Source organism: Nesoenas mayeri, assembly GCF_963082525.1.
Source record: "Nesoenas mayeri genome assembly, chromosome: Z".
NCBI lineage: Eukaryota > Metazoa > Chordata > Aves > Columbiformes > Columbidae > Nesoenas > Nesoenas mayeri.
The window spans coordinates 67629574-67645485 of NC_137542.1; the positions used below are offsets into that span (position 1 = coordinate 67629574).

At 59.8% G+C, this 15912-nt stretch overlaps 1 protein-coding gene across 1 annotated transcript; it reads left to right on the forward strand.

Moving 5' to 3' along the window:
- Positions 1-1849: 1849 nt before the first annotated feature.
- On the forward strand, positions 1850-10627 carry TMEM8B (transmembrane protein 8B; the record flags this gene model as incomplete). The annotated part of the gene is made up of 13 exons (XM_080362544.1): positions 1850-2018; positions 4957-5146; positions 5657-5864; positions 6019-6152; positions 6286-6545; positions 6805-7160; positions 7496-7592; positions 7776-7899; positions 9120-9262; positions 9461-9639; positions 9729-9875; positions 9949-10065; positions 10292-10627. The coding sequence occupies 13 exons, from the start codon at positions 1850-1852 to the stop codon at positions 10625-10627; spliced, it is 2460 nt and encodes an 819-aa protein (XP_080218670.1).
- Positions 10628-15912: the final 5285 nt, after the last annotated feature.

Sequence of the window (15912 nt, forward strand, 5' to 3'; positions counted from 1 at the left end):
CGGAAGTGGCGCTGTCAAGGCACCACGCACCAATCAGCGCCCGGGAATGGAGCGGGACCAGAGCGGCGCCCGCGGCCTCGCAATGCGGAGCGCGACTGCCCCCTGGCGGCCAGAGGGAGCAAATGCGCCTCAGTCGGCGGGAGCCTGGGGAGCGGTGGGAGCGGTGGGGACCGGGCTGGAGCGGTGGGGACCGGGCTGGACCGGGACGGGCACGCTGGGGGAGCCGTCGGAACAGGACCACACATGGGAACGGGCATGGTGCGGGTATCGCCCCCCCGCTCCTCACCCACCAGTACAGCAGAGGGACCCCCCCCCACGCGGGTCCTGCCGTGGGCACACCTCGCCATCTGGCCTGGCCCTGTTGCTGCATGTTCGTGGGACACCCACGTATCTGGGGGATGTGAGGCCATGCGGCAGCCCCAAATACCTGAGAGACATGGGGCTAAAAGGCATCTCCGGGGGGGCTGGGGAATGTAAAACTATTCCATCTCCCTCAAGCCCCTGCCCTTACCGTGTGACCTCACGGCGACTCCATCCCGGGGCTCCCTCTCCTGCCCCGGTTCCACTGCCCTTTCCTCCCTCGGGGAGGCTGCAGCGTCCCCATGAGGGTCCCGCCTAGCCCAGCACTCCCACAGGTGCCCACTCCTACGGGGGGCGGTTCTTTGTCCCTCAGAGCTCTGATGGGACTCTGGAGCCTTTGGGGAGTATCCTGCGGGCGGACAGGCTGCCCTGTCCCCTTTCCAAGGACAGCGGAACTAAGTTGCTTCTGGAGGAACCAGGGACCTTGCATGGTGGCTGTGCCAGGGACACCGGCCCAGGAGCCGTGCCCCGGCAGGTCCGCGTTGGGGAGGGGACCCCCAGCCGTGCCTGGAGGGGGGCTGCGCTCCAGGGAGCGACCACTGGGCACTCGGGACTGACCGTGGGGGGCGGCTGTTCCCCCCCCGCATCTCCCGGTGTGCTCCATGACAGGAGGACAGATCATCCCCGGGAGTGAGGCTGTGCCCACGAGTCACCTGCCTCCACCGTGTCCAAGGGGGATGGTGATATCAAGTGAGTCTGGGGATGATGTCAGGGAGACCGGGGATGATGTCAGGGGAGTTTGGGGAAGCATGATGAGATCGTTTCCCGTCGGGATGCCCTCATCCCTGCAGGATGCCCTCATCCCTGCAGACCCCCTCTCCTGGACACCTCCTCCATAAGATAAATAGGAAATAATAATAAATAGACCCCCATTAAACAGCTCCCATAGATAGCCCCTCCTCGGCCCCATAGATAACCTTGGCTGCCTCTCATCCGCTTTCCACAGACGTCCTGTTTGCCCCTGGTATTTTAGTTCTCTTGTTCCCCTACACAGCTGCTGTGTCCCAGCCCCATGGACCCTTTGTAGCCTGGCCCCACGGCCAGCTGCATCCCAGCTGCATGGCCCTTGTCTCCCTGTCCTGTATCCCTGTCCTCAACCCATATCCCTGTACCCAACCCCATATCCCTGTCCCCAGCCCCAGTGCAGGTCCCCAGTCTGTGTCCCTGTCCCTAAGCTCCATATCCTCGTCACCAGCCTATAGCCCTGTTCTCAGTCCTGTATCCTTGTCCCCCATCCCTGTATCCCTGTCCCCAGTCATTGTCCCTGTCCTCAGCGTCCCTGTCGCCAGCCCCGTGTCCCAGTCCCTGTCCTCAGCCCCCTATTCCCGTCCCCATCCCTGTCCCTGCCCCTCCGTGCCCCGAGCAGCGGCGGGGCCACCCCGGGGGAGATCGGGTCACGCGGGGGGGCGGGGCGCTGCTGCCGGCGAGTGACGCGCGTGGAGGCCAATGGTCGGGCGGGGGCGGCCTCGGGGGCGGGGCGGGTGACGTCATGGGCGCCGGTGCGCGGCGGAGCTGCTGGCGGCGCGCGCCCCACGGCAGCCGGCGCGGCGGCATGGGCCGGGGGGGCGGCAGGGGCGGCGGGCAGCGGCGGCCTCTCGCCCCCCACCTCCGCCTGCCCCTGCTGCTCCTGCCGCTCCTCCTCCCTCCGCCGCCCGCCGGTGAGTGCTGCGGGACCGGGAGACGCGGGGGAATGCGTGCCACGGGTGTGGGGCACACGCGCGGCGGGGCAGAGGGGCGAGTACGGGATGGGGAGCAGGAGGGTGCGTGCATGGGGTGCGCGTGCCGTGGGGGTGCACATTGAGGGGTGTGTGTGCGATGGGAATGAGGTACGCATGTAATGGGGCACAGCGTGTGTGTGCCGGGGGTGTGTGTGCAGTGGGTAGGAGGTTTGCATGCTGTGAGGCGAAGGGGATGTTCACATGCTGTGAGGTGGAGGGTGCTCGTGTTGTGCTTCCGATGGGTGTGAGGTACACAAGCAATGGCATGTGGGGTATGCATGCGATGAGGTGGTGGTGGGGTAAGAATGGGGCACGGGGCAGTGTGTACAGTGAGGTGCAGTGCTTGCTTGCTATGGGGTGCAATGCTTGCTTGCTATGGGATGCAGGATGCACGTACAATGGGACATGGTGACTCTGTGCAACAAGGGATGTGTTGTGCATCCAGTGGATTTTGGGCCACATATGCAACAAGGCACAGAGGTGTCCCCAGCTGGGAGCAGAGCGTGTGTCCTATGGGGCAGGAGTTGCCTGTGCAATCGGGCATGAGGTACATGTCCAATGGGACACAGAGGTGCGTGTGCAATGGGTTGCTTGTATGATGGGGCATGGAGATGCATGTGCAGGGGATACCAAATGCCTATGCAATGGGGCACAAAGATGTGCCTGCAGTGGTGCATAATGATAAGCATGCCATGGAGCATGGGGTACCCATGCAGTGGGGCATGGAGATAAATGTGCAGCGGGGCACAAATGTGTGTGTGCCAGGAAGACACAGATGGTGCACAGCCGGTGGAACACAGGCAGTGGGCACGGGGGGCTGCAGATGGGAGGCAGGGTGCTGTGTGCGTACAGTGGGGCAGTATGGATGGGCAGCCCGCGAAGACGGGGAACGTGTGCATAGCGAGGCATCTAGTTGTGCGTGTGGGGGACACCGGCAGGACTATGTCAGGCGAGGAGCATGCTGTGTGGCATGGGAAGCTGGCTTGGTGACAGGGATGTGGACAGGTACTGGGAGCGTGGAGGAGACATCGCTGGAGGAGGGGGACAGGTCGTCGTGGGGAGGGCTGCCATGGGGCAACGGTGATGCAGCCGCAGGAGCTGTCCGCGGTGCTGACCGCGGATCGCGGAGCTGTCCGCGGTGCTGACCGCCGGACCGGGAACTGTCCGCGGTGCTGACCGCCGGACCGGGAGCTGTCCGCGGTGCTGACCGCCGGGTACGGCCTGGGGCTGTAGTCCTGTGGTTGAGGGTCCCGTGGCTCCGGAAGCTGTCCTGGGGCAGAGGGACACTTGCTTTCCTCCTTCACACTCCTCCCCATCGATAGCAAATCTTCTAGCAACCACTTTCCCCCCATGCTCTGGCCACACTGCCACGGGGTTTCAGCCTGACCCCCTCCCTGCAGCCGGCTCTCCCTGCCTTGCCCTGAGTGAGTGGGCATGGGGAACCGTGCTGGGAATGGGAAGCTCCAAGTGCTTCCCCCCGTGCCACCTTCTGGAGTTGTGTTCAAGATCCCCTCCTTCCTGGGGTCCCTTGCCAGGTCACTGTCTCTACGTGGGGAGGGGAGCTGTGGAGTAGCTTGATAGGTCACAGTGGAGAAACTGGAATCCGGTGCTCTTGCACTGAAACAGGTATTTCATGTCTGGCTTGTGTCGACTGTCAGTGAAAGGGAGGGGGAGCTGCCTTTGTTCCAGGCAAGGGAGCAGATGCATGTCAGTGTACAGCCGGCTGGGGCTGCACACGCACAGCAAAAACACATGTGCACACAAGCACATGCGCACACTTCCAGCCAGGCACATGCCATGCAAAGCAACCCTTCAAGTCAGCTCTCCCACTCGCCACTAAACGAGCCCTTCTGGGTACAGCCCTGCTCCTAGCCCATTCTCTGCTGGCATCCCTTTTGCTAGCAGCTTGTGCGGAGGTGCATCTCATCCTTGGTACATCTCTGGGGAATAATGAATGGGTCTTCAAGGCTGGAATGGAGGAAGTGTGGCAATGGTAGGTGGAAGTCACAGTTGCTGTCTGGAGACCAGGTCTCCCTTGCCTCTATTGTGCCAAGGAAGTGGCTGTCCTTCTGCTGCTGAGGCTCCTGAAAATCCCTGGAAATTAAGCTGTCAGTTGAGCAAAGAGAGGTGACCCCAGCGAATGCTGTGGGCTTGCAGGAAGTGTCTTGCAGACATGGGCCTGTGCACAGCCATGTGCGCCCATGCATGTGGGTGTGCACGCCTCCACTTTGCTGTGTACGCAGACTGCACCCACATGAACATATGTGCACACATTTGTGAACCATTCCTCCTCTGCAAATCATGAGAAAGCTGGAGAGCTGTGCAGGAAGTGTACTGCTCACTGCTTCTTCTCATGACTCTGTTGTAGGACTCTGTGGTTTATGATGGGTTCTGTGCTGAGTCTCCTCAGCAGGCAGAGAAGCAGGGAATCTATGTCCCTGTGGGACCTTACCTGTTGGGGCAGAGCTGGAGCCTAAAGGAATGTCCCTTTATTATAGGTAAAATGCAGGGAGCAGGTCCTCACTGAAGAGAACAATTAGTTCAAAGAGATAGGCTGCACATGGCCAGAGCCTGAGCAGCCAGGGCTGAGGGCTCTGGGGGCTCGAGAGAATGAGTGCCCACAGCTCCAGGAACTGGGCTAGCAGCAATGCTGAAGCAGGTATGATGCAGACTGTGGCAGGATTGGAAGGCAAAGATGAGTAAAGCTGACATCAGCCCTCGGGATACACTGAAGTGGCACAGCCCCAGCCCCTCCAGCCTTTAGGCTGCCCATTTGGGGGCATGTTCAGAGCTTGGGGGAGTGGGCCTGGTCTGGGAGGAGTGCTGCACCTCCCCTGTCACCCAACCCATTGAGAGCGCCTTTGGGTCTTCTCTGCAGATGGGCTCTTTGTGACAGACTACTTCACCCGCACACCACGCAAGCTCAGCCCCTTCCGCTCCTTTGCCAGCATCGAGCTCTTCCACTTCCATATCCCTGAGGACACAGTCATTGCAGTTTGGAACCTCATCACTTTCAAGGAGCAGGGTGGCACATTTGGGGATCAATGTCCAGACCGTAGCATAACTGTGTGAGTAAGCAGCCTGCCCTGCCTGTTTCCTTCCTGCCTGCCTCTGTCTGCCCCTGCTGCCCTCTGCCTGAACTTGCCTTGGAGCCTGTTTGCTCCTGTCTGCTTCTTGCTTGCATGTGCACATATGTGCATACATGTGTACATAAAGAGGAGCACTCATGCATACAAATGCACTCATAAGCAGACACACACTTGTGCACAGATGCACGCACACACATGCATATATGCACATACATGCACACACACATACATGCATCCTCACTGCCCATAATTCATCTTCCCAGGACCATTGCAGGCTCCACTCTTTTGTGCATCTCATGCATTCACAGTTTTGCTTGAACACCCACCCAAGGAAACTCACAGTCTCCAGCAAGGTCCCACCTTACAGGTGGATTCATATGATGTCTGTGAGCTTCCTAGTAGCATAGAGGACAGATCCCCACGTGTAGGGCAGGCTGGCCCTGCCACAAGGCCTGTCCTGCACCCTGCTAACTGCTGTCTCTCCTGCAGGTACTTCCGCTCAGGGGCTCCCTCTGTCATTAACCCCTTGCACACGCACTTCCCCAGGGACACTGCTGTCCCTGGCTCCTTCGCACTGACGCTCACCTGGACCCTGCCCAACCGCACCACTGGGGTGTTCAATGTCACCAGCCCACTGCCTGGGGACTGGTTCCTGGCTGCCCACCTGCCCAAGGATGAGGGGAAGATCTCTGTCAAGGTGAAGGGCTTGTGGGGACTGTGGGGTGGCAGGGATCACTGTTGCACTCAGCTGGAGCCTGAGTGTCATGGGCTGGCAATGCCTGGGGCAGATGCCCCAAGATGGGACAGTGCTTCATGCCCCCTGCCCCTTGCTGACTGTCCTGTTGGTGCAGGGGCTCTACGAGGAGTGCCAGTATCTTTTCCAGCCACAGCTCATCGTGCAGCGCCTGGTGAACATTGCCGTGCTATACCCTGGTTTTGTCACCGAGCAGAGCATGGGCCCCCACAACCGCTCCTGCCTCTACAAGTGAGTGAAAAAGAGTCTTCTAAGGAGGAGGCATCCCAGGGTGGAGTGCTTAGCGTGCCCCATCCCTCTTGCTTGCATCCCCAGCCCCATTGGTCTGTGCTGAGGGGCAGGACCTGACACCGCTGTCCCACAGGGTATTTGTGCCCAGCTACACATCGCGATTGCTGGTGGAGGTGCTGCGGTGCCATGGGGCTGAGGGTTGCCCGCTCTGGCTGCGTGTGCGGGCCAAGGCTCCCCCACTGCACAACTCCACAGCGATGGACTGCCGGGACCACACTCCCTGCCAGTTGGCAGTGGACCTGCCCTTCTGGCAGCACTGGTACTACGTGTTGGTGGAGAAACACCCTGGGGTGCCGGGCACTGTCTCCTTCCAGGTCATCGTGCAAGTCACAGGTGAGGACGCATGGAGAGGTATGGGTGGGTGGCACGGTCTTGATTCTGCTTGGGTGACTGATGGGGTGGTAAAGGATGCCTGAAGGATCTGGCTCCATCTGGATGTGGGATGATACCCAACCCTGTGGCCATGGGGTCACCAGTAGGTGTTGACGTTGGGTTGCAGATGGGGGTAAGCAATGGGCAAGAAGGGGAGATGGGAGCTAAAATTGGGTTTGAGAGTCTGTGTGGTGCCCAGGCTGATGGCTCTGTTCTCCAGACTGCTCACAACCCAGCCTGGCCCGGCCACCCTTCCTGCCCTCCAGTGCCTCCATGAACATGCCACACTCCTTCGGCTCCATGGGTGGGCTGGCCCTGGGGGACAGCCCTCCACCTGCCAGCCCGAATGGCACGAAGCACCCGGTCCCCATCTCCACCTCCTCACCCGCAAGTGAGCGGTGCTGGCCAGTCCGCCCCACGCTGCGCAATGAGCTGGACACCTTCTCCGTCCACTTCTACATCTTCTTTGGGCCCAATGTGTCAGTGCCACCCGACCACCCTGCTGTCTTTGTCATCAACCTCCTACCAGTGCTGGACAGTGGTGGGGTGCTCAACCTGGAGCTGCGGCTGAACGTGGTGAGATGCCCATGCTGAACCCTGACTGGGGCAGGGCAGACTGGGAGTCATGGACTGGGAGATGGGTGACATTGGGACTGCAGCAGGGTGAGGGGCAGCCTTGGGGATGCCGGGTCGTGGTTTTGGAGTGTGGGTGGATTTGGGATGTTCATGCTTAGTGGAACAGAGATTAGCATGTTCTAAAGGCAAGGGTGATGGCCTGGATTTGTGTGTTCTAAGGTTTAAGGTTCTAAGCAGTGTGTTAGGGCACTGCTAGGTGGTATGCCGTGATTTGGGTGCTATCAGAGCAGGGCACATTCCTGGCACTGGTTTAGGACCATCTCCTCTTCCATCAGAGCTCCCTATGTGGCGAGAATGTGACAGTGTTCGGGTGTCTGAACCACGAAGTCCCGCTGACATCCAGTGACAATGCATCAGTCACCTGCGAGACAGGTAGGCTGAGCTGTGCACGTCCACCCTGAACATGTCTGGCAAGAGGCTGGGTGGGAGACGGCAGAGACCACAGGGGCATCTGTCCCTGGAGCCTGGCACAGGGTGCTCTGTCCCTGTCCCAGCTCTGCCCAGGAGAAGGGGCCGTCCCCTGCCCTACTCACACGGAGCTCTCTGTGTCCACAGAGTCCCTGGCAGGCTTCCTGCTCTCCGTCAATGCCACGGCCACCCTCAGCCGCCTGCGAATCCCCTACCCCCAGACAGGCAGCTGGTACCTGAGCCTGCGCTCGCTCTGTGCCACAGAGCATGGGTAAGAGCCTTGGGATGTCTGCTCCCTCTACACTCAGAGGGTATATCCCCACTGTGCCCTGCATCCATGTGCACCAGAGGTCTATGCGTGTGCCTGTCCTCTGTGCCGCAGTCACCGCTCATGTGTGTGCATGTGGCTTTGCGGGCTGTGTGTCACCCTGTGAGTGTTTGCGTGGGCATGGATGGCTCTATCTTGTGCCTGTCTGACCATCTGTGGGTCCCTGCGGCTCTTCCCTCTGTCTCTCAGTTCAGAAGCGCCTGTCAGCTCATGAACGCCGTGCATCTGTTGGTGCCTGCCTGTCTCTGCGGCAGCGCCCATCTGTACCCATGCCTGGGAGGGGACTGGGCTGTCACTGCGAGGGACAGGGCTTAGCTGTGTGTATGAGGGGGCAGATCTGGGCAGGCTGCTGTGCCCCTGCTCTGCTCAGCACCTCGAGGGACTGGTCCTGTGTCTGCAGCTCTGCTTCTGGAGTGCGTGTCTGCCTGAAAGCCCTGTGGAGGAGAGACACTGTTGTGTGCATGTGTTTGTGCATACAAGAGCCCATGTGGGGCTCTGTGCTGTGCAGACAATGCTGTGTGCATGCATGCCCGTGTTTGACCGTGTGAGCACACGCAGGGACAGCAGACACACACCCTGTGCACGTGTGCAGATGGTGCTGTGTGCATGTTTGTGCATGTTGGTGTGCCTGTGTGTGCACAGGCAGCAGTTAGTGCGTGCTGTTGGGACGTGGGCCTGTCGGTGTTCCTGCCTGCTGGAGCTGCTGAGGTGCTGGGTGTCCCCAGAGCCCCATGCATGGACAGCAGGGGTGCTGTGTCTCCTCCAACCCCTCTGCTGAGATTCTAGTTCCTGCTGAGCTGCCAGTTGCAGTCGGTCCTTCCCCAACATGGTCACAGGCAGGCATTGCAGGGCATGGTGTTTTCTCAGCAAAACCCAGACAAATTGGGAGCCAGCTGAGTGTTTTTCTAGAGGCAAAGTGGGTCTAAGCACGACCACATTCCTCCCACTCACCCAGCCTGGCACAGACAATTGCAGCACACCAGATCCTTGGGGACCAGCTCTCAGCTGCCATATGTAGCACCAAAACAGGTCGTTTTCGTGCTTGCCCTTGCCCTGGGTCTCCCATCACTTGCCAAATCTGGGTGCAACAGGCACCTCTGGTGGAGGCAGGAGCTGCTTGAGGGGTGCAGTGCAAGGGCTGACCCCCTTCTCCCGCACTGCAGGTTTGAGCCCTGCACCAACGTGACGGCTGAGGTGTACCTGCGTGCCTACCTCTCGCCCTGCATCAACGACTGTGGCATCTATGGCCAGTGCAAGCTGCTGCGCACCAACAACTACCTGTATGCTGCCTGCGAGTGCAAAGCTGGTGAGAGCTTCCCTGGGCACCCATGGTGCCCACTGCACCCAGGGACACCCCCAGCATCCTCCCCTCCTCCCTAGGGGTTGTGCGTCCCATTAGTTCCCCCACATCAGCTCACTGCCAGGCATTAGAAAGTGTCTTCCCTGATCCCTGCCCAGCCCCTGCAAATGCTGCAGGGTTGATGGCAGCTGTCCCCATCCACAGGCTGGAACGGCTGGGGCTGCACAGACAATGCCGAGGCTTTCTCCTATGGCTTCCAGCTCCTCTCCACACTGCTGCTGTGCCTCAGCAATGTCATGTTCGTGCCCCCCGTGGCCATCGCTGTCCGCAGCCACTACCTCCTGGAAGCTGCTGTCTATATCTTCACCATGTTCTTCTCCACTGTAAGCCTGGCATAGGGGTGGCTGAGGGGAGCAGGCAAGGGGCTGGAGCTGTATGGGGAGGCCCTAACATCCTTTCTCCTTTATCCCAGTTTTACCACGCCTGTGACCAGCCGGGCATTGTGGTGTTCTGCATAATGGACTACGACGTGCTGCAGTTCTGCGACTTCCTGGGCTCTCTCATGTCCGTCTGGGTCACTGTCATCGCCATGGCCCGGCTCCAGCCTGTGGTCAAGCAGGCAAGCGCGGTGAGGGGGCACGTGGGGTGGGCACAGAGGGGATCCATCCTGATGGTGCCCTGCTGCCCCACAGGTGCTGTACCTGTTGGGGGCCATGCTGCTCTCCATGGCTCTGCAGATGGACCGCCATGGGCTCTGGAACCTGCTGGGGCCCAGCCTCTTTGCCTTAGGGATCATGGCCATTGCCTGGGTAAGGAATTGCTATTCCTGTCCTCGTGCGTCCCCATCCCAGGTGTGCTCAGCATCCTGCCCAGTCATCTAGCCCCACTCCCCTGCCAGCATCTCCACTCTGCTGCCTCACCGTTCCCCATGAACCCTCCTCCCTGGCTCCTGGGGGATGTGGCACTGCAGCACAGGGGCTGTGCCCATTCCTGCCAGGATTGCCTCTTCCAGCCCCCTCCTTTTCCCCACCACAGACAGCTCGCACTATCCGTCGCCGCCACTGCTACCCGCCAACCTGGAAGCGCTGGGCTTTTTACCTGTGCCCAGGAGCGCTGATTGCGGCGGCTGCCGTGCTGCTCTACGCCTTTGTGGAGACAGAGGAGAACTACTTCTACATCCACAGCATCTGGCACCTGCTCATCGCCGGCAGCGTTGGCTTCTTGCTGCCGCCCCGTGCCAAGTCCAGTGGGCGCCTTGGGCCGCTGCCCCGGCGCAAAGGCTGTGGGTACCAGCTCTGCGTCAACGAACAGGAGGAGCTGGGGCTCGTGGACCCAGCTGTGGCCTCCATCAACAGCATTTGCACCAGCTGATGTCGACAGCAGCTCGGACACTGCCGGCACGGACAGCAGCCCCGTGGGGCCTGGCAGCTGCTCTCTTTGCTGGACATGCATCCTCGGGAGCTCCAGGACTCCTCTGGGTGGACACACAGCTGCCCGTGCCAACCTGTTCTTGCAATTACAACCTGGTTGAACTTGTCTCCGGGAGTTGCTGCAGCTCAGTTTGGTGCAGAGCTGGGGGGTGTCGAGGCTGAGCTGAGGCCATGATCCTCTTTTTGCTGGGCCACAGAGATGCCCAGGGATTGTGGTTGGGTGCAGAGGGGCAAATGGCACTGGTCTCTGGCTTTCTCTCAGGGCTCCGTAGCAAGGTCTGATACTCTGCCATGGGCTGCTCTGGGGCTGATGCGACTCCAGTGTGGAGCCAGGTAGTCAGTGAGAGGTTTGGGGCCAGGGGCTGCAGCCTTTTTGCTCACAGCAGGGTAGGCTATAGAGCTGGAAGGACTTTGCTGTGGCACTGTGCTCTCACAGAACAGCTTTAATGCCTGACCCACAGGGAGCTGTGCAGTGCTAGGGCAGCTGGGGACCCCAGAAGCCAGCAGGACCACGGGGAGCCTGCAGCCATGGGGAAAGCTGCCGCTGGGAAGTGGCACTGTGCTGCCTGCTGTGGTGATGAGCAGGTCTGAAAGTGGACTGCCTGCAAGCGTCACATCCCCAGAAGCCCACAGCCTCATTGGTGTCACCCTGCTGCCCAGAGCAGCCCCGCTCGGTGACACACATGGGTGCATTCACTCAGGAGAGCAGTGACGCTGCATCCCTGTTGGTACCACCAGCCATGAGCAGCTGCCCTGTCTCTGCAAGGCACTGAGCAACTGTGTGTGGGGGGGGGTTATTGCATGGATTGTACCTCCCCCATCTGGTTGCGCCAACTTTGTCTCAGCCCCTATTCCTCACCTCCCCTGTGGTCAGACCCTTGGGCTCAGCACCCACCTGATGACCATAGTGCAGTGTCAAATCCCCAGGTTGTGCACATGGCTCAAGGATCAGGCATTTCCACCCTGTCCCCACAGTTGAGAGCAAGCAAGATGGACCAGAGAGGAGAGGGGAAACCCCATTGCCCCTTCTCATCCCTGCAGCGACTGCTCCAAGCCCCTGGGCTCTTCCCAAACCCTCAGGGGTCTTTGGGCAGGAGTCCCCAGGCAAAGCTCTGCACCCTGGAAGTAACATCCTGGCTCAGCAGAGCCCACCCATCAGCAGCCCCTCCTCCCCATGCCCCAGGGACAAAGCCCGGCACAGGGAGCTTTACTGGATGCCTAACAGGATTAGCAGCCGCGGGCGGGCAGGCAGCTCTGTAATAGGATTGCAATCTAATTAAACCTGCTGCCTGGGAGCTGGGCCCCAGCTGGTTGCAGCAGGGTGGGCTCAGGGGCAGCTGGAGGGGACCTCAGGGGTGGGGTGGGCAGGAGCAGAAGGAGGGCTGAGCTGTCAAGGGCCACGGCAGTGGTGGTGGGTTCAGGGCTTTGCTGCCTGCATCTCTGGGCCTTTGGTGGGGGTGATGGCTGTGGGGCACCAGCCTGGTGTGGAGGTGCCCTAGACAGCATGGGGCGGCTGAGCAGGAGCCCTGGTCACTGTGCACAGGGGCTGGGGAACACGTGCCTCTGCCCATCTTCGCCTGAGAGTTCACCCTCCAGCTGTTTCTCTGCCATGCAAAATGCCCTGTCTGGTCCAGCTAGCCGACTGATGAAGGATTAATATTTTTAATTAAAAATGTGGCTCACTTCACCAAGTCCAATTGCATCCCCCTAGAAGTAGCAGCCCCCAGAGAATGAGAAGCTCAGTTTTCACACCAGCGACATGCGGGAGTACGGTGCATACCGAGAACAGGGCTGGTGTGCACACCAGCCTGGAGGGTGGACCTGCACAAATGCACCCCAATTTCATGGAGACGTCAGTGCTCCATGCAGCATCCTAACCACACCCTGATCCCCCACCTCACCGCTGTACAGCTGAAGGGCAAACTCGCTGCTTGCCAAGTTTGTGTAGGCCCTACAATAAGAGAGCCCAGTAATCATGTGGTGGGATGTGCATTTCACTAGCAAGCAGCTGTGCAGCCCCTGACCTGCCCCATGGCAGACCCCACAGGGTGGTACCTCCAGGTCTGGAGCCCTGAGGGGTCCTGGCAGAGGTGGGCAGGGGCAGAGCAGCCCAGTAAAGCCTGGAAAAGCCACGCACCAGCTCTGCTGGGCTCCGCTTCTCCAGGCTGCTGGGGTGGCTCAGTGCTCCCTCTCATTTTAATTAAACCTATGAGTGCATTTTTCATCTCAAGGACAGGCCAAGTGGCTGAGCATGCTGCTGGAGGGGAAGTTCAGCCAAATAGCACTGGAGGGGATCCAGGTGCTCTCAGCAAGCTCAGCTTGTCCCATGGGGCCCGTGCGCTGCCCTCTGGGATCTGAGAATCCACCTCCCCACTTCACCTCCAGCCCCAATGGGGCAGAAACCCATCCTCCTGCCCAGGAGGCTGCCACAGTCTCAGGGACATATGGGTGGGGAGCAAGAATGGGACAGGCAGGACCATCTTGCAGAACAGAAAGATTTTTCGCTCAGCGCTCCTGGCATGAAGAGTGGTGAAGCTGCTCTTTCCCATGGGACACCCAGCATAGAGCGTGCAGCACTGTATCTCGCATCAAACCTGATTGTGAGCATGCTGGGACACACCATGGGAGACTCTGCATCCCCTCAGCCACCTGTCCTTCAACACAGAGCTGGGAGCACTGGCCCGCCCATCCTTTTGGGGCTGGGTGAGCTTTACCAGTGCACTCCCCATGGTCTCCATCTTGAACCCTGTGTGGTTGCGCTTGGGGTGAAGGTTGGATCTGCCTTCCCTCCTTGCTCAGAGTTGGGATGGCTGTGATTCCCCCCACTTCAGTGTAAACAGCCTATCTGATGCTCCATCCCTGCCTCCGCCAGGCACAGCAACCGCATAACCATGGCAACAGTGTCCCTATAACAACCAGGTACATCTGACATCCCCATGGCAACTGAATCCCTGAACAGCCGGTGAGGAGCTTCGCTTCCTCAGTGCTGGGGAGAGATGTGGTGGGGTTTGAGTCCCACCAGGGTGGGTGGCTGCAGGAATGCGTGGGCAGGCGCAGCCGGGAAGGGTTTTGGCCAGGTGACTGGGGCAGCACAAGCCTTCACAGCCTCTGTCCTGCCAGCAAGGCTGAAGGGAACACAGGCAATGCGGGAGAAGGGGGTGGTCCCACTGACAGCATCGCCCCAGCTCATCCTCCTGCATCCCAGATGCATCCTGCCTGCTGGGCTGTCAATGCCTTTGGGCCGTCATTCCCTGCTCCAACACACATGCCCTGGAAATGGGTAACCTGACGGCTGGGACCATACTCACTCCCACAGCCTCCTCCCACCTCTAACTCCCGCTGCAGGGATGCTCTGTCTGCTGCCCACAGCCTGCCCTCCCTGCGGGGCTGCCGGGCCCTCCCGCCACTGCCTGCCCGTGTCTGCCGGGCCAGACTCGCCAGACAGCAGCCCTGACGCAGTCTGTCATTGCACACGGCAATTGCATGCCATGCAACTTTAATGTGTCAGGCCTGAATTATTGAGCCCTGCAGTGGGTTGTGTGCTTGCAGGCAGGACCCATCATCTCTCCTCTTCTCCCTGCCCACGCAGGTTGGCAGCAGCGGGTGGGCGCTGGTGAGAGGTCCCAGCCTTTGGGGTCTCTCTGGGTGCAGGAGGGTGCTGTGACCCTTGCTGGCCCCTGGGGCTGTGAGGTGCGGGTGGTAGAGTGGCTGTTGGTGCCACCAGCTTGGTTGCCTGGGTTTGGTGGTCCCTGAGGATGGCATTATCTCTGCAGGGTGCAGCGAGAGGTATACAGGGAGGGATGTGCAATGCTGCTCTGTCCCCACCTCAGCATTTGATGCCTTCATCCACATGAAATCCCATGGCCAGAGGAAGCAGATCGCCTGCTGCTGCTCTGGGAGATTCTCATCCGCCTTCTCCTCACTCTGATGCTGGGTCCCAGTGAGACAAAGCCTTTCCACCACAATCAATATAAATCCCGCTGTGGGTGCAGCCAGAGCTTGCTCCCTGGCCGGGCACGGCTGTCACCGTGCCACTCTGGGGATGATGAAAGGCTGGGAGAATGGCCTGGCTGCTCTCTTCTTTCGCAGTTTTCCCAGTGCACCCTGCAGCCACTTGATGATTTTCTGATGAGTCGCAAGCCTTGACCGCCCTCCCCACACAGACCCATCCATCACCCATGGCTGGCACCACCACACAGATCACGGGCACTGGAGTCACCTGCCTTGCTCTGTCCCTGGCTGTCCCGCAGCCCCACAGACAGCAACCCCGTGGTGGCCAGTCTGGGGGAAGCAGGTCTGAGCATGCAAAGGTACCCTGTTTCCCCTGGACCAATGCATGCAGAGGTTTCTTCCCCACCCCTCCTTCTTCCCCATCCCCCAGCACTGTGTCGTACCTTCCCACTGCCATCCCCAGCCCTCATCCCGTGCCAGGGACCCCTCAAAGCTTCAGCCACAATCTGCAGGGTGTTGGGCAAGGGCCTGGTGGGACCCATGCACCTGCAAGTGGGAGATATAGCTACAAACAGAGCAAGCCCAGCCCCAGTGCATACTCCTGCATTGCTCTTGCCATGGGGCATCTCTCCAGGCATCTGCCCCAAGACATGGGTACCTGTCCCACCCAATTGGGACAGAGCTGAGCATGACAAAAGCCAGTACAGAGCAGAAACAAGGTGCTCAGAGATGGACAATGGGGCATCAGGAACCAGCATTGCCTCAGTAGCACACTGTGCCACAACACCTGGAAGTGTGAGAAAGCAGTAGGGTGGCAGAGTCCCTGGGTTTATGTGAGGGCATGGGTGCAGAGGCCACAGAGATGAGGCACACATGGGTTAGATGTACTTGTAGGGACCAGAGGATCACAGGAGGGCTGTGTTGAGGGACAAACAGCAGCTGACATGGTCACATGGCCAGAGGAGAGCAGTTGACAAGGAAGAGGGACATTGGGACATGGGAGAGGAGGCAAGTGTGGTTGATGATGCAAAGCACCATGATTTTTAGCTGCTGGTAATTGAGTTTCTTGGAGAGGCTGGTGGAGGAACACTCAGGGGGGATGGACTCAGGACTTTATCCCTGGCAATTCAGAAGAGGGCTGCTGAGGAGCTGCTCTGCCAAGTGGAAAAGCCACTTGAGTCATGCTTAACTTCATCAAGGGAATGGCTTCGAAATCAGGGAGCTTGCTAAAAGAACTTAATAGAGCAGCCAGGAAGGCAGAGCGCCTGCAGGCAG